Raw genomic sequence first — 23,088 nt, 5'->3', positions numbered from 1 at the left:
TGAACAAAAAAGGCAGAGGGGGAGACAGCCAAATGACTGGGTGCGTCATACTAAGCAGCAATTGCAATGTGGCCAATGCCCACAAAGGATGTTTTAACAACCCAGCTGACCATTTTTGGCTTCCTTTGATAGAAAAATGCAGCCTGAAAAAGTTGGTTTGATTTTTTTTGTTTTAATTATTCCTGGTTGTTATTTACCTTTGAAATCCCCATAATGTCAAGTCTGATCATTCCTGGTGTTTCTGGATGACCTCTGGGAGGCCTTGGAGATGTTTACTGTGGATTTTTTAACAAGGGCTGAGGGCGTGAAGTCTTTAATAAAAGCTTCCTTTTCCAAAGTGTTGATTAGTCATTGGCATTACATGAATGCCACCAAAAAAGTTCTATGCAGCCTAATACAAGAAATCCCTGCCCCTCGCAACAGCTCTAACTACATTTAGGAGGTCACTGTTCAGCTCTCCAGTTAGAGTCTTGCATGCTGGGTGGGATCTGGGTGTCTAGCATTAAACGGGCAGCATCGTTTTCAAGCTGCCTTCGTTCAACAAAATAAACCAGGCACACGTCCAATTTGTTTCATCTCTGTGGGTCGCCTGTAAGGGTTGTTCGAGAGGGGAAGAGGACCCGGCAGTCATCAGAACTTCTCTTAAGTCACGAAAATGTGAGCTCCATAATTTACCAGTTCACCCCAGCAGAGGGGTCCCACTCAGACCCACACATTATGGCATTACATGGTTCACGGGACCTTGTCTGGGCCTGCTGCCCCGGCATGAGTCTCACGCACTGAGTGCAGAACACGTGTGCAGCATAGGAACATGCCACTTCATGGCTGTTCCTTGCGGGATACAGTGTCCTGGCCCCAGTGTGACATGTCAGCGACACACTTCACCCACGATGAGGCCTTAGAAGAGAGCTCTGTGGCCCAAGAGCCAGTATATTCCAGGTTCAGAGATTCCAAGGCAGAAGGGATCTAGTCTGATCTCCTGTATAACACAGGCCTTGCATTTTGCTGGCTTCTTAATATCAATAGCCCATATATGTATTTCAGGTTGATTTCAACAACAGGCCAACCCCAGACATAAGCATTTCCATGTGGGGTTATATAGAGGCCCTGTTTAACTGGGCATGTGCCTGGCACAAACACACATGCTACGAAGCCGGTGCTTACCTTGGCTGTACATGCAAACAGCAAGCTAAGCACCTCGTGGATAAAAACTGGCGTCCTGTCGGCTTGGACATTTTCTAAATTCCTGCAAGGGGAGAAGAGAAAAAAAAGGGGGAGGATCAGAAATCCTTGCAAGTGGTTTAGATAAGTAGCAGCAAAGGGGAAAGCTGCAAACTGTGTACAGCTTGATTTGCAGAAGATTGGCAGGGGGTGGGGGAGGAGGGAAATCAGGTGAGCTCTGCCTGGTTTTTGAATGAATTAGTCTATCACCACACTAGTTAGTGATTTATCCATGGCTTCCCCTTGCCTCAGGGCAACTTCTATACAGTAGTCCCCTCGTCCGGGTCTAAAACAAAACAAAAAAAGAGCCATCACCCTACCCCTAATACTGTCCCAAGGTCAATTAACTCAACCTGATGTGTCTTTCGCTGCACCCTGTAGGCAATCAGGCAGATGAGAACAGTCTGACAGAGCAACCAAACACCAGCCGACAGTAACGCTGAGCCTGCTGTCTGACTAGCATTTCAGAGAGTGCTCCTTGGAAGAAGTGCTTGAGCACGGTAGCAAATGGGGACGTTCATTCCATTCATTCCCAAGGAGAGTGTTCTCCTCTAGATCTGCAATGGGGACTGCAGAGGTGGAGCTGGGCTTGCCCCAGATGGGAAGGTAATTGAAGGCAGAACCAGTCCCAGTTCTACAGCCATGCCCACTGCCCTCTCTCAGGGAGGCATTGGTGGAGTCCCACTCAGCTCTCCTCAGCCAAAGGGAAGTTCCTTGATAATTGCCACCAAGGGAGGCGGTAAACTGGAGGAAAGGAAAGGGTGGCCACGTCTGTCCATCCACCTCCCCAGCCATGGGGAAGTCAGACAGGGCGAGAGCCCTTTTCAGCTAGGGGAACTTTCTGATCAGGACACACAGAGGCAAATGCACAAATTCCCTTTGGGAAATTAACTCCGCCCCAAGTGAGTGTTGCCTAGAGAGAAGTGAACTTCCAAGGGCTGGGGCAGTAAAAAGTACCCTGTGCCAGGAAGGCTTATCAGCCCCACCAGACAAGGCCAGGTTGGACCTGGCGTAGAACAGGTTCCAGTTACATCAGTCTACAATGGGCCATCACAGCAACCGAGATTCTCCTCTCCCCTACCAACCCCTTAGTCCAACCCGAGCATCAGAGAGAACCTCGATGGGCAAATGACATTTGAAATGCTCCTGACAGACAGGAGCGGGTAGCTCAAGATTTGCGCTGGTCAAGAATTTTCCATTGAAACCATTTCTACAGAAACTTCAATTTTTGCAAAACCGCATCTTCTTTCTGAGGAAACCTGAAGTATTTGGACATGTTGCCTCACCTCCCATCCCCCATTCTTCTTAATGGGCTGAGCTCCCTGGTTGGACTACATCTCCCATGATGCATGACGTCCCCTGACCCGGAGGCGAGACCATGTTGCTTCATGGGAGATGTAGTCCACTCAGGGAGCCCTCTCCATGGATGAGAATAGGGGTGAGTCACCTAAACTACAACTACCATGAGATATTGCAGCAGCACTTCAGAATTTAAGTTCTTTTGGAATTTGGCTAAAATTTTAAATTTTTGCCAAGAAAAACTAAATTTTCTGCCAAAATTCCTCCCCAACCAGTTTTAGTCAAGACCTCTTTTCTTGGCAGGACCAATCTTTCAATTCCCTCTGTTCAGTCCAGTGTCCCCATCATGGCTGAATCTCCAGCCATAGCATTTGGGGCAACAGCAGAGGTGAAAATAAACTGGTATGCCCCGGTAGGGCGTACCGGCAAGAGCTGGCGCACCGTACCGGGACAGCCCGGCTTCCCGGGGGACAAGTTAAAGGGCCTGCGACTCCCAGCAGTCTGACCTCTGACTCTGGTACCTGGCTTCTGACTCTGGCTTCCGACTCAGGTCCCAGGCCCCAGACTCCAGCTCCACCCACTAACCCTCACTGCACATGCCCCAGCCATGACACTTGGGACATCAGACTCCCTATGAGACTGTGGCATGCCCCTCAATCTTTGTGCCTCAGTTTCCCCTCTGTAAAATGGGGATACTACTTCCTTTCCCCCACCCACTCGCCCCCGGTCTGTTCCATTGATGCTGTAAGCTCTTCAGGGCAGGAGCGGTCTCTTACTACATGCATACACAGCACCTAGCACAATGGGACCGTGATCTCGACTGGGACTTCTACATGCTGCCATAATACATAACAATAATCCTGCTATCGCCCTTCAGGGAGGGCCAGCCAAGGGTACAGGTAGGAGCAAACGGAGGAGGAATTCACTAGCACAGAACATTTTCTAATGGAGGGTTGTACTGGGCTGTGGAAGAATGAGATTTGTGAGGCCATGGAATAGCTGATTTGTTCATTTGTCGATCATTTAAATTTACCAGGGAGCAGAAATATTTGCAAGTTATGATGGGGGAAAAACAAAACAAGTGCTGTGTCTTCGGGGACGTCTGCACTTCAAGCTGGACGTATCGATGCCAGCTCCCGGAGCCATGCCCACGCGAGTGGGCTAGTGCGCTGAAAACGCACACAGAGCGGAGGTGGCGCGAGGATGTGCCCAGTGCCCCAGACGGGAGCATACGGGGAACGGCAAGTCCTTTGTGCTGCTGTGGCCACGCTTCCACTTCCCACGTACTAGCCCGATCAGAGCTAGGGCGGGTCTGGCTCCTGCTGCTGGACTTGACACCTCCTGCTGCAGGTGTCGACGTACTCAGACAGCGAGCGGGTGTCAAGGTTAGCACTCACGTTCGGGGATCAGCATTCTCTCTTAATCCTCTCCTAAAATCCATCCCCACCCTGAGGGTGCGCTGGGGGAAGGATGCAAAGACTAAAAGAGACCCACTGGGCATGTTTCATGGCTGGGGATGATCGGAAGCTAAGGGAAGACAGAGGCAGGAAGCGACCAGGCGTTTAACTAAGAGTCCCCTCCCAAAGGCAATGTGTAATGTTCAGAGCCATTCAGCATCTCCTAAAACCAATACCCCACCATCACCATCTCCTACAAAGCCAGCCTACCACCAGCACACGGGACAGGGAGAAGTGAGAAACTCTACCTCCGCGTCATTTTTAGCTACTGAAAGCTGATCTAGCGGCTAAGAATAGGGGAACTGGGAGCCAGGAAATCTGGGTTCTAATCTCAGTTCTGCTGCCAACATGGTATGTGGCTCTGGGCAAGTTGCTTGCCTGCTCGATGCCTTGGTCTCCCTCTCTACAACGGGGACGATGCTAGGAATGCTGATGAAAAGACAGAAACATAAATGCTAAAGATCCTCCCGCTTGCATCCGACGCACAAGGTTTTCACTCCCGTGACTTCTGTTAGCTACACACAGCCAAGAGGGCAAACCCCCAGCAGCCTGGCAAACCCCACATTAGCCTCTTCCCTCCCCTGATGGCTGCCAGCTCCATTCATCCCCCAGCAAGAAGATCAGGGCTGTCTGATAGGAGCCCCAGGAGCAAGGCTCTGTTCTGAGCGTCAGCAGGGCTGCTTCTCTGCTCATAACCCATTCCTGGTATTACTGTAGCTTCCAGTCACCCAGCCGAGATGGGGGCCCCACTGTGCTAGGCACTGTACAAATACACAGCAAGGACGAATGCCTACCCCAAGAACATGCCGTCTAAACAAACAACGCAGAGCGTGGGAGGGAGGGAGGAAGAGCCATTAACCCCATTGTACAGATGGGGAACTAAGGCCCAGAGCAATTAAGTGACTTCCAGGTCACATGGTGAGTCTGTGGCAGAGCCTAGTCCAGTGCTATAAACACCGAGCTTCCTTCCTCTCATCGTCCACCCACGCGGACAGCACAGACTAGCCAGGCATCTTTACACCCTGGGCACTGGAGTGGGGACAGACGTGCCGTGCTGTAGCCCGCCTCCCAGTGCCTTGTCCCCTTTGCTCTCCTGCATGCTGGATGTGCTCCCCTGGCACCTCCAGGGCACCCGCTGAGCGCTGCAGACAGCCCCAGCTGGCAGCCAGGGGGACAAGCTGCGTTGCTCTGCAGTCAGGAAAGAGGCATTGAAGTGGCTGCTCCTCACCCTGCTAGCACCACTTCCCCTTTCGATGGCAAACGGAACCCCCCTAGCACCTCCCCACCTCACAAGCCAGCGTGCGGACCCCTCCCTTGCTCTTGTTGCGTGGGGGGGGGGGGAAGGAGGAGAAACCGACAGTACAAGCAGCTGCATCCCCCTAGCAAAGGCTCCCACAGCGAGGTGGGGACAGACTCGGGGTTACCGTGCAGCGCTGGGAGACAGGACTCCTGGGTCTACCCCCAGCTCTGCCAGACAAGTGCTGGAGGAGCCTAATCAAGTGACTGTGTGCCTCAGTTGCTCCATGGGTAGAATGGGTAAACACTGTACCTGCCTCTGTGACACTAAATACTTCAGTGCTGCATTATCTGCCGAGCTGGGGCAGGGACCGTACCTACTGCAGCTTGTTCTGCGCGACGGGTCGAAAGGACGGGCCAGGCACTTTGTGACCTAGTGGCTAGAACACTGGACTGGGTTCTGTTCCTGGCGCTGCCATCGACACAGTGTGTGACTATGGCCAAGTCACTCCCTCCGTGCCTCAGTTTCCCTGTGTAAATAATGGGGAATACTAGCACTGCCCTATCTCCTGGGGGCGTTGAGAGTCCGTTCATGATTGCAAGCAGCTTCAATCCTATGGCCATGAGGACCAGAGAAGGACCTGGGTAGGAAGAACCACACAGACTGTCAGTGCTCAGTAAGTGCTGGGGGCGGGAGGCAGGCAGCAAGGGAGGTTCAGGAATTGGAGACTTTCCCGGAACGGAGCAGGACGTGGCATGACATCAGGGGGCCTCTTGAAGGAGGGACTCCAGTTCTGGTCTCGGGTCACACCGGGATCAACCCGGTCACCCCCAGCACAGCGGAGGTCAGAATAAGACCCAGTGTTTCTTAGCGCCGAAGTTGCTCTCCGTAAGGTGGAGGATTTGAACCATGAGCGAGTTCCAGCTTCTCTCCAGTGTGAACGTACCTCTGATGCTGGACTGAAGCAGGATGGGCTGCTCTCCCGGGCGAGGCAGGGCAACGTGACAGCACCTCGCAGCTGTCGCTGAGAAATAACATGTCAACGGAAAAAAAAACAAACAAACCCCAAGTTGGCTCAGCAGAGACTTGGGCTGGCTCAGAATCAAGGGCTCTGGAGGGTAGATCCAGGGAAAGCCCCTCCACTCCCCCTAGCCATGTCAAGGGTGCAGCAACATTCGATATTGTCCTGGCAGATTTCAGCATCTCAGCGAAGTGAAAGATGGGGGTGGGGATGGCTGGTGTTGGGGGAACCATGCAGTCTGGAGGTTAAGCCCCTGGACAGCACCGTATCCTCTGCATTCTCCCTTCATTCCCCTCTAGCCACCTTCCTTCCTCCTCTCATCCATCCCTGGCTCCCTCGCCCCCACAGGTCCTCTGCCATCCCCCCTTTCCAGCCCTCGGGCCAACCCGAAACGTGAGCAGCGACCGGGCTCCTGAAATTCCAGGAGATAAGGCTGCTAAGAGCTAAGCTGCGCCCCCTTATCACCCAGAGCTAAGAAAGACGTTTGGTAACCGGCCACGAGACACTCCGGCGCAGGGACCCACCTCCTGCTTAGTTGCCCTGAGCAGAACTGAGACAGACCCCAGTGCTTTCACCTGCCCCACATGGCATCGGGCTGTCCCTCCTCCCTATTTCAAAAGGCCAGGGTGGCTAGATAGCAGGAAGATAAGCTAAAGGCTTCACACATCCTGGTGTTGCCAAGGCTGGTAATGGCTGAAGGAACACAATAGTCTCACCACAAAATTAGCAACAGAATAAAAACCACCAGCTCGTGCTCTGAAAGGAGAAGGGGAAGCCAGGGCTGAGGGCTACCGACCACAGCCAGGAGCTAGCCGGGGGCCCTGGGTTCATTTTGATATGAAACTAGGCTTGAGGTAGATGACACAAGAACCCTCCCAACTGTATCCCAAATCCAACACGCTGAGGAAAACTCAGACCTGCACTTCAAGGCTCTCTCGCTTCCAAGCCCTGCAAAGCCAGGGCACGTCTGCCTGAATGTATGAATCCCAAGGCCGCAGAGCAATGGAAACCACAGGTGGGCTTGTGGTGGGAGCTCTGGCTTGGGGGGAGGACGCAGAGGAGAGGAGCAGGACTCGGGACGGTACCTTCTCACATCAGCCTCTGGTTAAAGTCCTACTCATTATGGGATGATCAACAGAGGGCTGCCTTGAGTGGTGTTTTACAGCACACAGCCATTAGACAGGGCGCTAGGTGGAAATCTACGCGCTAGGCGTGAGGGACACCAGGTGCCCCGTAAGAGAAGGAGGTGATCCCCAAAACTTGTCTGCAGGCAACCACAGCGGAGATGCGGCCTGCAGACAAGGCAGGGCAGGGGAGGGGCAGCAGGGATGGGAGAGTCTTTTTTCCCAGAGCTTAAAATGCAATGTTGAAAGTGATGGTGGATTGGTTTCCATGGAAACAGAACCAGAGATAGAAACTGTACAACCTGTTGTCTTGGATACAGGCGCCCCCCCCACCCCCCCCCAGCGCATTGCTGGGGAAGAGGGCTCTGCCTCGTCAGGTCCCGCAAAACCTGGCAGGGGGCGCTGGGTTTGTGTGTGTGTCACACATGGCTAGAAAAATAAATAACGCACAGAAGACATGTGGGGAGATAATGTTTGTGTATTTACATATGTATGAGTAGGGTCAACAAGGTAATCAACTTGTTGTATTCTGATAATTCAGAGGTCAAAAGAAGATCCGAGCATTTAAATGAATTGTAAACACGGGATATCTCGATATTCATTTCTCTTTGAAATGCATAGCAAATAATCTGTGAATGGTGGAGGAACAAGCAAACAGTCTTATGTTAATTCCTATAGGTAAGTACCAGTGATGGACCTCCTTCAAAGTCATCCTAATTACCTTTTGTTCCCCGAGGAACTCCCAACTCATCGAAGAGGACATGAAATTGTAAAAATAGATCCTTGGGTCCTGATTCTGTCATCTCAGGTCTGCTTAAGATTCTTCAGGGGAAGTTTGAGTTGCACGATTGGGGTCCCAGTTATGCTGGTACGCCCTGAATGTGATATTTGGACATTGGACTATAAACTATTAACTACTTCTGAAAGAACTCTTTGCAACCACTCAGCTCACCATCTCGGCTATGAATCTGCACCTAAATGAACTGATCTCGTGTCTGGATGTATATTGATCTTTTAACCATACTCTCTCTCTTTTGTTTTTTAATAAATTTTAGTGTAGTTAATAAGAATTGGCTGTAGTGTGTATTTGGGTAAAATCTGAAAGATTCATTAACCTGGGAGGTGATGTGTCCGATCCTTTGGAATTGGCAGAACCCTTTCTTTTATATGATGAAATAAGATTTACAGAAATTTTCATCATACTTGGAGTGGGTACCTAGATGGAGGCCTGAGGCTGGATCACTTTGGTAAACATCTGATGAAGTGAGCTGTAGCTCACGAAAGCTCATGCTCAAATAAATTGGTTAGTCTCTAAGGTGCCACAAGTACTCCTTTTCTTTTTGCGAATACAGACTAACACGGCTGTTCCTCTGAAACCTGTCTTTAAGGGAACTGTGTTGTTTGGACTTCTGAGTAACCAGCAAGGTAATAAAGAAGCTGTTTTATGCTGGCATGGTAAACCTGGAGGGCTTGGGAAGCAGGATCCGGTCCTCTGAGGCCTCCAAGCGGTTCTCACAGACTTCACCAGAACAACAATTTGACTCTCCAGCCTACCTGCAGATGATGATAAAGAACTTGACGTGCAGGAGCGCCTGGCCAAGGCCCGCCTCGGCTGCCTCCTCGCGGGCCATCTGGGCCACACAGTGCGCCAGCTGTTGGCTCAGCACGTGCAGGACGTCGCGTGGGAGCAGCGGGATCTCAGAGACTGAATCTTCTGGCCTGGGGGTGGGGGGAAGAGGGAACAAAACAATTAGTCTAAGAGTTGGCACCCCCAGTCTCTGCATTCTGGGAAGGGGGAGATGCGGCCACTGCATTGTTTTTATCCTGAGTCTCACAATATTTGGTGTTTTTCTTCAAGCCCCAACTCCTGGAGTCATGGGATTGCAGGAGAATCTCAGCTTTAATTAAAAAAAGTAAAGTAAAGGGTCTAGCCCTTGTTGTGGCAGAGAAGAGGCTTGAAAGTGTGACCCCTACCAGGTCTCAATAATAAAGAGAACTGGTGGGAAAGAAGTCATGAGTGCTGGATTCTAAGTCTCGTGATTTTGGGTGGCTCCGACTCATAATGCTTGAGGTTGGCAACACTCCTGGGTTCTATTCCCAGTCCTGCCCCGCTATGGCCCCTCTCAGAGTCACTTCTGCTCTGTCTTCTTCATTCTCCGCCCCTACACACTGCCATCCATGAACAGGGAGGGAGTCATCCTGACCCGCCGCTGTGCCAACACAGAGATCTACAGGTAAGGAGTGCTACAGGAAGGCTGGACACAGTCATTAACTGTCTGCAAAATGTGTGAAGGGTGGTTATACAGAGAGGGTGGGGATCAACTGTTCCCCATGTCCACTGAAGGTAGGAAAAGATGCAAATTGGCTTAATCTGCAGCAGAGAGAGATTTAGGTTAGATATTAGGGAAAGCCCCTAACTAGAAGAATAGGTAAGGACTGGAATAAGCTTCAAAGGGAGGTTTTGCAACCCCTAGCTCTTTGGAGGTTTTTTAAGGAGAGGTTAGAAAAACATGGCAAAAGGATGGTGCAGGTTTACTCATGCAGGGGGCTGGACTAGAGGACCTCTTGAGGTCCCTTCCAGGCCTACATTTCAGTGATTACTGAACCATTGGGATCTTTCTCTAGCCCCTTCTAACATTTCCTAGCTTTGAAAGGGAGGGAAACAGAAGTCTTGCCTTGTAGGCTAGGCACAAGCTGGGGGAGAGGGATTGGGACAAACATTTCTGTTAGGCCTTGTTTACATGTGCAAGGTAATTCAGATTAAGGCAGGGTGTGCATTAGAGGGCAGTAGCTATTCCTGAATAACTCCATGTGAGGCCACATTTATTCCAGAATAAGATTGCATTGGTCCCACATGGAGTCTCCAGGGTCCCACTGGGACAAACATGGCAAGCAGGATAGAAGCAACCAATTCTTTAGAGTGACTGCTGTCCAGAAACAAACTCATCTTAAAACGCAAAACCTGCCCTGGGCCATGATTTGCAAATGAGACACAAAGTAGGTCACTGACTTTAGGGCAGAGCAGGTGGCAGCTAAAAGAAATTTCTACTTTTGTTTGTCGTACAAGGGTAAGATAACAGCTCTGTCATGGTCACCCCCAATTTCCTGACACCCCCAGCTAGGGCCTAACAGGTGAGGCTGAAGCACTTAGCACAACCGGTTGTTTCTATTTGAACATAAGAACAGCCAGACTGGGTCAGATCAAAGGTCCATCTAGCCCAGTATCCTGTCTGCCGACAGTGGCCAATGCCAGGTGCCCCAGAGGCAATGAACAGAACAGGTCATCACCAAGGGATCCATCCCCTGTCGCCCATTCCCAGGTTCTGGCAAACAGAGGTTAGGGACACCATCCCTGCCCAGCCTGGCTAATAGCCATCAATGGACCTATCCTCCAGGAACTTTAGTTCTTTTTTTTAGTTTCTTTTTTTTTTTTTCTGTTATAGTCTTGGCTTTCACATTCTGGCAACAAGTTCCATACGCTGACTGCATTGTATGAAGAAATACTTCCTTTTGTTTGTTTTAAACCTGCTGCCGATTAATTTCATTGGGTGACCTCTAGTTCGTGTGTTATGAGAAGGAGTAAAGAACACTTCCTTATTTACTTTCTCCACACCAGTCATGATTTTATAGACCTCTATCATATCCCCTCTTAGTCGGCTCTTTTCCAAGCTGAAAAGTCCCAGTCTTATTAATCTCTTCTAATACGGAAGCTGTTCCATAGCCCTCATCATTTTTGTTGCCCTTTTCTGAACCTTTCCCAGTTCCAGTATTTGAAACCTATCAAGATTTTTTCCTCATATACGCATCCCTGTCCCCCGTGGCACAGCCTCTCCCACAACTGCACCGGATCGCTGACCCAGAATCAGTGGGTTCAGAGCTGTGGTAACTGGATAGTTCTATGAATGTCAGTAGTGCTCAACAATGGCCCATCTGACTTCGGGAGCAGCTGCAGGACTGACTTTTACTGGAGCTATTGAAAGTTGAAATTTGGTTACCGGACACTCATCACAACAACTAAACTAAATACCCTGGGCTTTGGTGGTAAAGAGGGACCCACCAGATGTCCCATGAAAGAAGCCGGATCTGGTGAGCTTTGGGCACAGTGCTGGGGAAAGGGAGATAAAGGACAACTCCCAGGCTCCGGTTACTGCCAGGCCATAGACCAGGGGAGAGATGTGCACCACACTAACTACGCTGCATGGCATTTAGCTTACACAGGCCACTGCACTGGAGAGCAAGAGTCTCTCCCGACACGGGCAGGTGCCTTCAGCTGCTGTCTTTCCCCTCACCGGACAGGTATCAGATTCTCAGCCAAGTCCAGGCCGATGAACCAGCCACCATGTGGAGCCTGGAACCACAGGGCTTGGTGCCAGGCTTTACCAAACGAGGAGATGTCAGACTTGCTCCTCCAAGCCTACAGGGGAAAGGGGGGTGGCCCAGCGAGACAGACGGCTGAGGACATTTGGAAGCAGGGAGGCGTTGTCGAGGGCAGCAAGCAAGGCCACCTTGTGAGTGACCTATCGGTACAGGGGCCTGGGTGCCTCAGGAGACTGCCCCTGGTCTGGGTGAAAGCCCCACAGTTCAGGGAGCCCTAGAGCAGGGAGGGGGGTGCAGGGAGTTCCTCCTCACTTCTCCCATGGCACCCATTCAGGCACCTTGGTTTGGCTGGCTAGGCAAAGGTCTGGACAGTGTGAAGGTCCTAGGGGTGGCTCCGTGGGGTGTCATGGGGGGCACCAGCAGGACAGGGGCGGTAAGCGTGCTAGCAAGTCACTTAGCCTACAAGCAGCATTCCCAGTTCTGGCCTCTGCAGGCCTAGGCCCAAGCCCAAGCCACAGCCTGGTGAAGTCAGTGGAAGCCTTTCCATTACCTTCATCGGACTTCCCATCCAGCTACCCCTCGCTGCAATGGTGCTATGCATGCCTTTTGCCCCATCTCCCCCACAGCAGCCATGGCTCAGAGCCATGCCAGAGCCCTTCACTAACGTACGGCATAACCACGGCCAGGTCTCCCTGTCCCCTCCACCTCCCCATGCCCCCATGCAGCATAGCTCTAACCAAGGGAGTCGCAATTTAACATTCTGGCCAAGACCTAGGGGCAGGATGGGATGAGGCTTTCTTCCGGCAACTAACAAAAGTTACTAGATCGCAAGCCCTGGTTCTCATGGGAGACTTCAATCACCCCGATACCTGCTGGGAGAGCAATACAGCAGTGCACAGACAATCCAGGAAGTTTTTGGAAAGTGTAGGGGACAATTTCCTGGTGCAAGTGCTGGAGGAACCAACTAAGGGCGGAGCTCTTCTTGACCTGCTGCTCACAAACCGGGAAGAATAAGTAGGGGAAGCAAAAGTGGATGGGAACCTGGGAGGCAGTGACCATGAGATGGTCGAGTTCAGGATCCTGACACAGGGAAGAAAGGAGAGCAGCAGAATCCTGGACTTCAGAAAAGCAGACTTTGACTCCCTCAGGGAACTGATGGGCAGGATCCCCTGGGAGAATAACATGAGGGGGAAAGGAGTCCAGGAGAGCTGGCTGTATTTTAAAGAATCCTTATTGAGGTTACAGGGACAAACCATCCCAAAGTGTAGAAAGAATAGTAAATATGGCAGGCGACCAGCTTGGCTTAACAGAGAAATCCTTGCTGATCTTAAACACGAAAGAACCTTACAAGAAGTGGAAGATTGGACAAATGACCAGGGAAGAGTATAAAAATATTGCTCGGGTATGCAGGAGTGAAATCAGGAAGGCCAAATCACACTTGGAGTTGCAGCTAGCAAGAGATGTTAAGAGTAACAAGAAGGGTTTCTTCCGGCACGTTAGCAACAAGAAGAAATTCAAGGGAAGTGTGGGCCCCTTACTGAATGAGGGAGGCAACCTAGTGACAGAGGATGTGGAAAAAGCTAATGTACTCAATGCTTTTTTTGCCTCTGTCTTCACGAACAAGGTCAGCTCCCAGACTACTGCACTGGGCAGCACAGCATGGGGAGGGAGGTGACCAGCCCTCTGTGGAGAAAGGAGTGGTTTGGGACTATTTAGAAAAGCTGGACGAGCACAAGTCCACGAGGCCGGATGCGCTGCATCCGAGAGTGCTAAAGGAGTTGGCGGATGTGATTGCAGAGCCATTGGCCATTATCTTTGAAATCTCATGGTGATCGGGGGAGGTCCCGGACGACTGGAAAAAGGCTAATGTAGTGCCCATCTTTAAAAAAGGAAAGAAGGAGGACCCTGGGAACTACAGGCCAGTCAGCATCACCTCAGTCCCTGGAAAAATCATGGAGCAGGTCCTCAAGGAATCAATTCTGAAGCATTTAGAGGAGAGGAAAGTGATCAGGAACAGTCAGCAAGGGCAAGTCACGTCTGCCTAATCTAATTGCCTTTTATGATGAGATAACTGGCTCTGTGGATGAGGGGAAAGCAGTGGACACGTTGTTCCTGGACTTTAGCAAAGCTTTTGATACGGTCTCCCACAGTATTCTTGCCAGAAGGTTAAAGAAGTATGGGCTGGATGAATGGACTATAAGGTGGATAGAAAGTTGGCTAGATCATCGGGCCCAACGGGTAAGTGATCAATGGCTCCATGTCTAGTTGGCAGCCGGTATCAAGTGGAGTGCCCCAAGGGTCGGTCCTGGGGCCGGTTTTGTTCAATAGCTTCATTAATGATCTGGAGGATGGTGTGGATTGCACCCTCAGCAAGTTTGCAGATGACACTAAACTGGGAGGAGAGGTAGATACGCTGGAGGGTAGGGATAGGATACAGAGGGCCCTAGACAAATTAGAGGATTGGGCCAAAAGAAATCTGATGGGGTTCAACAAGGACAAGTGCAGAGTCCTGCACTTAGGACGGAAGAATCCAATGCACCGCTACAGACTAGGGATCGAATGGCTAGGCAGCAGTTCTGCAGAAAAGGACCTAGGGGTGACAGTGGACGAGAAGCTGGATATGAGTCAGCAGTGTGCCCTTGTTGACAAGAAGGCCAATGGTATTTTGGGATGTATAAGTAGGGGCATTGCCAGCAGATCGAGGGACGTGATCGTTCCCCTCTATTCGACATTGGTGAGGCCTCATCTGGAGTACTGTGTCCAGTTTTGGGCCCCACACTACAAGAAGGATGTGGAAAAATTGGAAAGTGTCCAGCGGAGGGCAACAAAAATGATTGGGGGACTGGAACAGATGACTTATGAGGAGAGGCTGAGGGAACTTGGATTGTTTAGTCTGCGGAAGAGAAGAATGAGGGGGGATTTGATAGCTGTTTTCATCTACCTGAAAGGGGGTTCCAAAGAGGATGGCTCTAGACTGTTCTCAGTGGTAGCAGATGACAGAACAAGGAGTAATGGTCTCAAGTTGCAGTGGGGGAGATTTAGGTTGGATATTAGGAAAAACTTTTTCAGTAGGAGGGTGGTGAAGCACTGGAATGGGTTACCTAGGGAGGTAGTGGGCATGGAAAGGTGGAGAGGACTGGAAGACCTGGCTGCATAGCCATGGTTACGCTCCACATTACTGTAATTCCAGACAATATTGTGACAGACGTAGGGGAGAGTAGTGAAAAAACCTATCCTTGGATGATCAGAGTTTAGACAGATTAGTATCTGCAAGTCATGAGCAGGAATGAATCATAGAATCACAGGACTGGAAGGGACCTTGAGACGTCATGTAGTCCAGTCCCCTGCACTCATGGCAGGAGTGAGTATTATCTAGACCATCCCTGACAGGTGTTTGTCTAACCTGCTTTTAAAAATCTCCAATGATGGAGATTCCACAACCTCCCTGGGCAATTTATTCCAGCACTTAACCACCTGGCAGTAAGGAAGTTTAGCCATTTTTATTCACTTGTACTGTAAGGGTTGTTCTTCGAGATGCAATGCAGACCAGGGAGGTGTGTATGCGCCCGGCATGCCAACACTAGAGAACTCTGCCTAGCAGTACCTGTAGGCCCTCCCTTGGACATAAAAGGTCAAGGGCACAGACTCCGATGCAGAGGGGACAGAGGGTGGGTTGGGGAATATACGTCTGCATCACATATTGAAGAACAGTTCAATACATGCAAAGTAACTGTTTTTTCTTCTTTTTCGAGTAGGTGCAGATGTGTATTCCATGTAGGTGACTCACAAGCAGTACTAGCAGGAGATGGGGCTCAGAGTCCATTTAAACAGGGATTGCCTTCCCAAAGTTTGCAGTTGAGCTGGATGTAACGGCACAGTGGTTTGTAAATGTACACACAGAGGACTAGGCGGCAGCCCCTGCAAATGTTCAATATAGGAATGTCACTTAGATACATCATCGATGTTGCCGGGGACTTCATGAGATGAGCTTGCACCCTTTGAGAGGACACAGTTGGAGATACATTATATGCGGTCATGGTACAGGAAGTTATCCACTTGGAGATCGTCTGCTTGCCCCTTCATTCCATCTGCATATGAAACAGACAGCGTGAAGATCAGAAAGGTTTAGTCCTATCCAGGTAAAAAAGCCAAACCTTGCCTGACATCCAAAGTATGAAGATCCTGCTCATCTGGGGTTGAATACGGCTTAGAGAAAAAACACTGGGAGATATACATCTTGGTTTAAGTGAAACTGAGAAACCACTTTAGATTAAAAAAAAAAAACCTCAGGATGCAGCTGCAGGGTTACTGTGTCTTTGGAAAATTGCGTGCAAGGATGCTCCACCCTCAAAGCCTGCAACTCACTCTCCCGCCGGCAGATGTTATGGCCACAAGAGGAAAAAAAAAAAGTTTTCTGACACGGAACGGAGAGAGAAGACATTGTCAGAGGCACCAGCCGAGGGCCCATAAGAGCTGCTAAGACCATACCAAGATCCTGCAAAGGAACTGGCTCTTTAACCAGCAGGCAGAGATGAGTGATTCCTTTCAAGAGCCTCTCCGCCATGGAGTTCGAAAACACCAACTTCCCATGGATAGGTGGATGAAATACTGAAATCACCCGAGTGGACTCGCAACGAACTAGGTGCGAGACCAGAAGACTGAAGGTGTAACAGGTACTCCAAAACATCCTAGCTACAAGCCAACTTCTGTTTAACTCCCTAGGCTAACAACCACATGGAGACTGCTTCCACTTGGCCAAGTAGGCCACTCTGATGGAAGGCTTTCTACTATTAGGCAAGAACTGGGCTTGTTTAGTCTGCAGAAGAGAAGAGTGAGGGGGGAATTTGGTAGCAGCCTTCAACTACCTGAAGGGGGGTTCCAAAGAGGATGGAGCTCGGCTGTTCTCAGTGGTGGCAGATGACAGAACAAGGAGCAATGGTCTCAAGTTGCAGTGGGGAAGGTCTAGGTTGGATATTAGGAAACACTATTTCACTAGAAGGGTGGTGAACCACTGGAATGGGTTACCTAGGGAGGTGGTGGAATCTCCTTCCTTAGAGGTTTTTAAGGCCCAGCTTGACAGAGCCCTGGCTGGGATGATTTAGTTGGTGTTGGTCCTGCTTTGAGCAGGGGGTTGGACTAGATGACCTCCTGAGGTCTCATCCAACCCTGGATTTGCCAGATTGCCTCAAACATCATTCCTCCTCTAACCAGGCAGTATCCACACCATGAGATGCAGGGAGCTGAACGCTGGATGCAAAACTTGACCATGACACTGAGTCAGGAGTTCGGGGTGAAGAAGAGGTATGGGAGGCTGAACTAATAAATGTGAGGAGGTCAGAGAACCAACATTATCTCGGACACGCTGGAGCAATGAAAGTGAGCTTGGCACTGTCCAATTTCAGCTTGAGAATGACCAGCGGGATGATCAGCACTGGAGGCAAAGCATACAGGAATTCCAGTTCCCAGCTCAGGTGAAAAGCATCGGTCAGAGAGCCTGAACTGAGACCCTCTCCAGAGCAGTACAGCCTGCATTTCTTGTTGGGTTTCATGGCAAACAGGTCGATTGTCAGAATGCCCCAAACTTCAAAGATGGCCCACAGGCCCCTGGGCTTCAGAGACCACTTGTGATTCAGGGAGAAATTTCTGCTGAGGCCATCCACTGGGTGATTCTGGATCCCAGGTAAGTGATCGGTCACAGGGGTAACGTTTTCCCCAATGCAAGACTGCCAGAGCCTGATCACCTCCCAACACAGCACGTTGGAGTGTGCTCCTTCCTGTTGGTTCACCCAAAACATCACAGTGGCATTGTCAGTGAGCATGGAACTGTTGAGTCCCTGGTGTCATCTCGAAGGGCCTGACAGCCACTGTAGCTGGCACAAAGCTCTAGGACACCGAGATGCAGAGAAGCTTCCTTCCACAGGCCTTGAACTTTCAGCAACCCCAGATGCACTCCCTAACCTATGAAGGATGACTGGTGACTACAATCCTGGGCAGAGGGGACCAGCAAAGGGAACGCCCTGACACACGTTGCCCAGAACCATTAACCTGGTACTGAAGTTAGCCTTACTGGCCTGTAACTGCCAGGATCACCTCCTCCTCCAGTTACCTGGTACCAAGGCTGATTTAAATGATAGGTTACCTACCAGTTCTGCAATTTCATATTGGAGTTCCTTCAGAACTCGTATTTTAATTTGCTGTTTAATTTGTCAATTTGTTCCAAAACCTCGTCTACTGACGCCTCAGTCTGGGACAGTTTCTCAAATCTGCCACTGGAGATGAATGGCTCAGATGTGAGATGTTTCAGAGTAACAGCCGTGTTAGTCTGTATTCGCAAAAAGAAAAGGAGTACTTGTGGCACCTTAGAGATAACCTATTTCCCCTTGTTTTTTCCTACCCCCCCCTCAGACGTTCTTGTTAAACCCTGGATTTGTGCTGGAAATGGCCCACCTTGATTATCATACACATTGTAAGGAGCGTGATCACTTTAGATAAGCTATTACCAGCAGGAGAGTGGGGTGGGAGGAGGTATTTTTTCATGCTTTGTGTGTATATAAAAAGATCTTCTACACTTTCCACAGTATGCATCCGATGAAGTGAGCTGTAGCTCACGAAAGCTTATGCTCAAATAAATTGGTTAGTCTCTAAGGTGCCACAAGTCCTCCTTTTCAGATGTGAGATTCTCCCTCACATCCTCTGCCGTGAAGATGGTGGGGAAGCTAAATAAATTCTTTGGATCAATGTCCTTGTCTTCCTTGAGTGCTTGCCGTTAGCACTTCAATTGCTCAGTGGCCCACTGATTGGCAGGCTTCCTGCTTCTGAGGTTCTTAAAACTAACAGCTCCCCCTGGCCCACCCCCCGGTGCTGCCTTTTTTTTTTTTTTTTTTTTTTTGGGAGTCTTTTACTATTTGCTCTTCAATTTCTCTTTTGACCTGCCTTATACTTTTACTCTCGACTTCCCAGAGTTTATGGTCCTTTCTATTTTTCTCAGTAGGATTTCACTTAGTCCTGCCATGAGTACTGGAGACTGGACTAGGTGACCCCTCAAGATCCCTTCCAGTCCTATGTTTCTGTGATTTTATTATTCCAGTTTTTAGAGGAAATCTTTTTGTCTCTAACTACCTCCTCCACTCTGTTCAGCCATGGGGGCATTATTTTCATCCTCTTACTGGTTTTTTAAATTTGAGATATACATATAGCAGGAGCCTCTATTATGGTGTTTTACATTAAGTGTCTCTGCAGCTTGCAAGCATTTCACTCTTGTGACTGTTCCTTTTAATTTCCATTTAACTGGCCTCTCATTTTTGTATAGTTCCTTTTTGAAGTTAAATGCTACTGTGGTGGGTTTCTTGGTATTCCCCCCCACAAAAAAAGGAATGTTAAATTTAATTACATTGTGGTCACCATCTTCACCTCTTAGACAAGATCCTGTGTGCCGCTTAGGACTAAATCAAGAATTGCCTCTCCTCTTGTGGGTTCCAGGACTAGCTGCTCCAAGAAGCAGTCATTAATGGTGTCTAGAAATGCTCTCTCTGCATCCCACCCTCAGGTGACATGTTCCCAGCCAATAGGGGGATAGCTGAAATCTGCCATTATTGGAGTTTGTTTTTGTAGTCTAATCTCCTGAGCATTTCACCACCCTCCTCAGGCGGTCCGTAGTATATTCCTATTGCTACACTCTAATTATTCAAGCTTTCCGTCAATGTTTAGGATCCTAGGATGAGACCTAAAATGGTTGAATAAGCTTAGTGTGAACCGAAGCTGGAGAGGGGACTTTTCCATGCTGATCCTGGTGTGGTAGCGGGGAGTGGTTGGGCAGACCTGCTCCATCCCGTGTGCTGGAAGAAGTACTCCTCTTAGAAACAGAGGAAGAGTCTCCCTGAGCCTTGGAGCAGTTCCAATTAGTCTTATGGGACCTCCTCCTCATCACGCTAGAGTAGGGAGAACTCCGCTTCCTCTTGGGCGAAACAGCAGGGTCCGAAGGTGCAGCGATATCACCTGCCGGTTCTGAAGGCAACCGCCGATCAGGTGAGGGCCTTGATATGTCAGCCATAAGTCTCTGGCCATCAGAGGCCTCTTCTGGAATGACTTACAGATGGAGCACCGTTCCATAACATGCCCTTCACCAAGACAAAAGCACCTTGGGTGGCGATCGCTGCTGGAGACACCCCAAGACAAACAATGCTTGAACCATAGTGAGAGCCAAATACTCTAGACACTTAACTAAACCGAATGTACTACTAACTATTAACTAGAGGGGAAAAAAAACCCCTCAGAAAACAGACTGAAAACATGACGTGAACACACCACACCGAGTGCCACTCTAGCTGTGGGCGGTGAGAAGGAACTGAGGGGGGTCGGGGCAGCAGTACCCTTACATAGTTAGGGGAGGAGCAAGGGCCACAGGGCATGAGCACCCCCCCACGGGTACTGCTACGTAAAGTTCCCCAGCTTCAGTGCACGGGGCACGCGCACAGCGACACGGAATACACGGCTGCCTCTCCTTGAAGAAATCAGCTTTGCTGCCATCACGCTGCCGTCCACAGGACCAGGGCTAGCCGTGAGCAAAGCAGAGCGACTATGCTCCAAGCCCAGCTCCAAGAGGGAGCGAGGAAGAGGAAGAGGAGTACACCAACAAACAGTGTCCTGCGAAACTGTGGGACGACAGGTAAGCTTCAGAAACATCCCTGGCCTACACTGTTGCTGGTGCATTGCAAGCTGCGTGGCACGACCTTGATCATACCGGAGATCTTCATAGGAGCATTACTGACTTGACAAAATTCGTGTGTCATGCAAATAAGACTTTGCCCAGAAGCCTCTTCTTTCTGGCCTAGCACAAATTTAAACACGGCTGGCACGTCCCTCTCAGAGGAGAGGCACTGAAGATAGGACATGCCAAGTGTCATTGCTAAAACCCCTGAAAACACCCTGATCAGACAAGGATAGGCACAGGCTTGAGACGGCTTCCCTTGGCAGGGGATTACAGCTGCATGATCTAGGAGCTCAATGAGACGCCACTCACAGCTCTATCTCCCACTCCACACACAGCCACCTTCCAAAAATAGACTCTCTCAGGATCCAACAGGCTCAGTGTGGAGCCCAGCCCGAAAGAGCAGAGGGATTTCTCTGCAGCTGAGCTCAGAGGGAGATAAGAGCCAGACGCATTCTTCCCAACCTCAGAACTCAGATTAACTAGCGCCGCCAGCAGAATTTGAACGGCCCAGTGGTTAGGGAGGCAGCCTGGGACGTTGAAGAGCTGGCTTTGAGCCTCTGCTCCACCATATCTTCCTATAGCGTGAAGCTGATTCAAGATGGTAAGGCAGTCTGTACTGTGCAGTGGGGGCTTTGTAAGTACATGCATATAGACAGCCCTAATTATGCACAAACGGCCTCTCGTTTGCATCTTATGTACCAAAGCTCAAGCTTCAGGGCTTCAGCCAGCCACCCGCAGGGGTCAGGAAGGGATTTTCCCCAGTGTATTCTGGGAGGTTTTTTTTTTTTTTTTAAAAATCTCTTTCCTCTGAAGCATCAGTGATTGTCATGGCTGGAGAGGAGACATTGAGTGGGGAGGACCAGGGTTCAGAGGTGTCACCGAGCATTCTGTCTCTCAAGGGCGTGGCTGGCTGGTTCTTGCTCACGTGCTCAGGGTCTAACTGATCACCACATGTGGAGTCGGGAAGGAATTTCCCTTCAGGTTAGATTGGCAGTGACTGGGGGGAGGGCAGGTTGCCTACTCTGCAGTGTGTGGGTGAGGGCCACTTGCCAGGAAGAATGGGTGTATCTCAAACATTTGCCTGCCATTGCAGGGGACTCCCGCATCAGTGCGCCTTGATCCCCCTTATTCTCTGCCTGTGGCACATGACAGCCTTGTCTTCTGTGGGCTGTGATACTTTGATCTAACTCAGTTGGTGGGTTTAGTGGGGTGGAGGGGCTGTGGCCTGTGATAGACAGGAGGTCCCTTCTGGCCTTGAACTTCGTGACAGTCTCTCTTCTGGTCTTCCCCCACCATAGCTAGACAGGCTGTTTGCCCTGCAGTTTGCACGAGGCAACAGAACTGACTAATACACCAGTATAAAGGTGGTGATGTCGTCTCCATGGAGAGCTCCTCACTGTCACCATCTCCCCATGCACGGTGCAGGGAAATCAGCTCTCTGTCCTCCTGCCCCACCCCCACAAGAGAGGAGGGAAGCCGCCAGGAAATTGCACTGATGGTTGGAAGACGCAAGGACAGATTGTAACTTTTCGTCCGCTCGCTGCAATAGAACCAAGGGGTGTGGAAATCAACACTGCTAACCGCAGGCAGAAGGAGATAGAGGTGCAGCCACAGCATGATCTGAAACCTGGAAGCAAAGGTTTCCACAAATGGCTGCTTGGAGTTCAACTATCCAGGGCCTAATTGTTAATCTCACCCAGGTTACCTGCATGAATCTGCACTGACACTAGCTAGGGTAAGAGTTATCAATCCACATGCTTCAGGTCATAAAACTGACCACCAGAATGGGTCAGGAAAGACTCAGCCATATAAAAACAGCATTGCTCTAACAGTCAGATGCATTATGGGCTTCATCCTGAGTCACCTTATTGATTTCAATATGGACTGCAGGGGCTCAGCACCTTTCAGGATCAGGTTCTGTACTGTGGCGAGGTGGTATCGGGCTTCCCGTCAAGCATCAGTTATCGGCCAAATTCGAGTAAGGGAGGGTGGGAGCATGAGAACAGTTTCATCTAAAAGACAACCCATGTTGAGCACAGAGTCTAGTTTTACTGCTTCAGAGCTGGTCAGATCCTTTCCAAGGGGTGAACATAATCCTCAATTATGCAGTCAGATCGTCTAATGGGCCGAACGCCCTCTGACCCGCCAGAGGTTTATTCCAGAGCTCTTCATGGGCACTTTCCTGATCTCAAAGCCTGGGGCAGTCCCAGCTCATCTTATGCCCCTTCCACAACCGGCCAGTGGAATGAGGAAGCCGGAGAGTCCAGATTTTAGCCTCCTACAGCAAATACGTTAAAATCCACCCCAAGGTACCAAGGAAGGAGAGCGTGAGAACTCTGGAGGCTCCTCTTCGCTCAAGTGCCAGATGTACCCCCAGAGGGGTCAATGCAGGGGGCTAGGAATATAGGAACCAGCCACGCCACAAGCCAGGCACTCAGGCAGGGGACCAAGGACTTAGGACCCTCCAGAGCCTCAGAAATATTCTCCTTGATCCAACAGAGGCAGCAGGAGCTGAATCGAAGAATTTAGATCAGCTGGCAGCTGGGGAGAGAACTCAAGAAAAAGGCCAACACAGAGCAGGGAGTAATGGTAGCGTCAACAACGAACTCAGCTACATACTGATGCCGAAGACTGCTAGCGAAACCTCCTCCCCACCATTCCTGAGCCTGGCACGCCCTAAATCCAATTCTTCCTTTTGTTAC

At 50.1% G+C, this 23,088-nt stretch overlaps 1 protein-coding gene across 7 annotated transcripts in view; it reads right to left on the bottom strand.

Moving 5' to 3' along the window:
• Positions 1 to 23,088, bottom strand: part of NBEAL2 (neurobeachin like 2) — a 180,599-nt gene that overhangs the window by 86,400 nt on the left and 71,111 nt on the right. For 5 of the 7 annotated variants that reach the window (XM_075126070.1, XM_075126069.1, XM_075126075.1 and 2 more), the window contains exons 3-5: positions 8,914 to 9,078; positions 6,161 to 6,238; positions 1,165 to 1,246 (exon numbers count right to left, since the gene is read on the bottom strand). In XM_075126070.1, coding sequence (XP_074982171.1) covers positions 1,165 to 1,246; positions 6,161 to 6,238; positions 8,914 to 9,078 — 325 coding nt within the window. The remainder of the gene's footprint in view (positions 1 to 1,164; positions 1,247 to 6,160; positions 6,239 to 8,913; positions 9,079 to 23,088) is intronic. The other 2 variants (XM_075126074.1, XM_048837353.2) reach the window with 1 other exon arrangement.

This window comes from Caretta caretta, chromosome 2 (genome assembly GCF_965140235.1).
Source record: "Caretta caretta isolate rCarCar2 chromosome 2, rCarCar1.hap1, whole genome shotgun sequence".
In the NCBI taxonomy this organism is placed as follows: Eukaryota; Metazoa; Chordata; order Testudines; family Cheloniidae; genus Caretta; species Caretta caretta.
The sequence above is the reverse complement of the archived record's forward strand: the minus strand, read 5'-3'. Positions and strand labels throughout refer to the sequence as shown.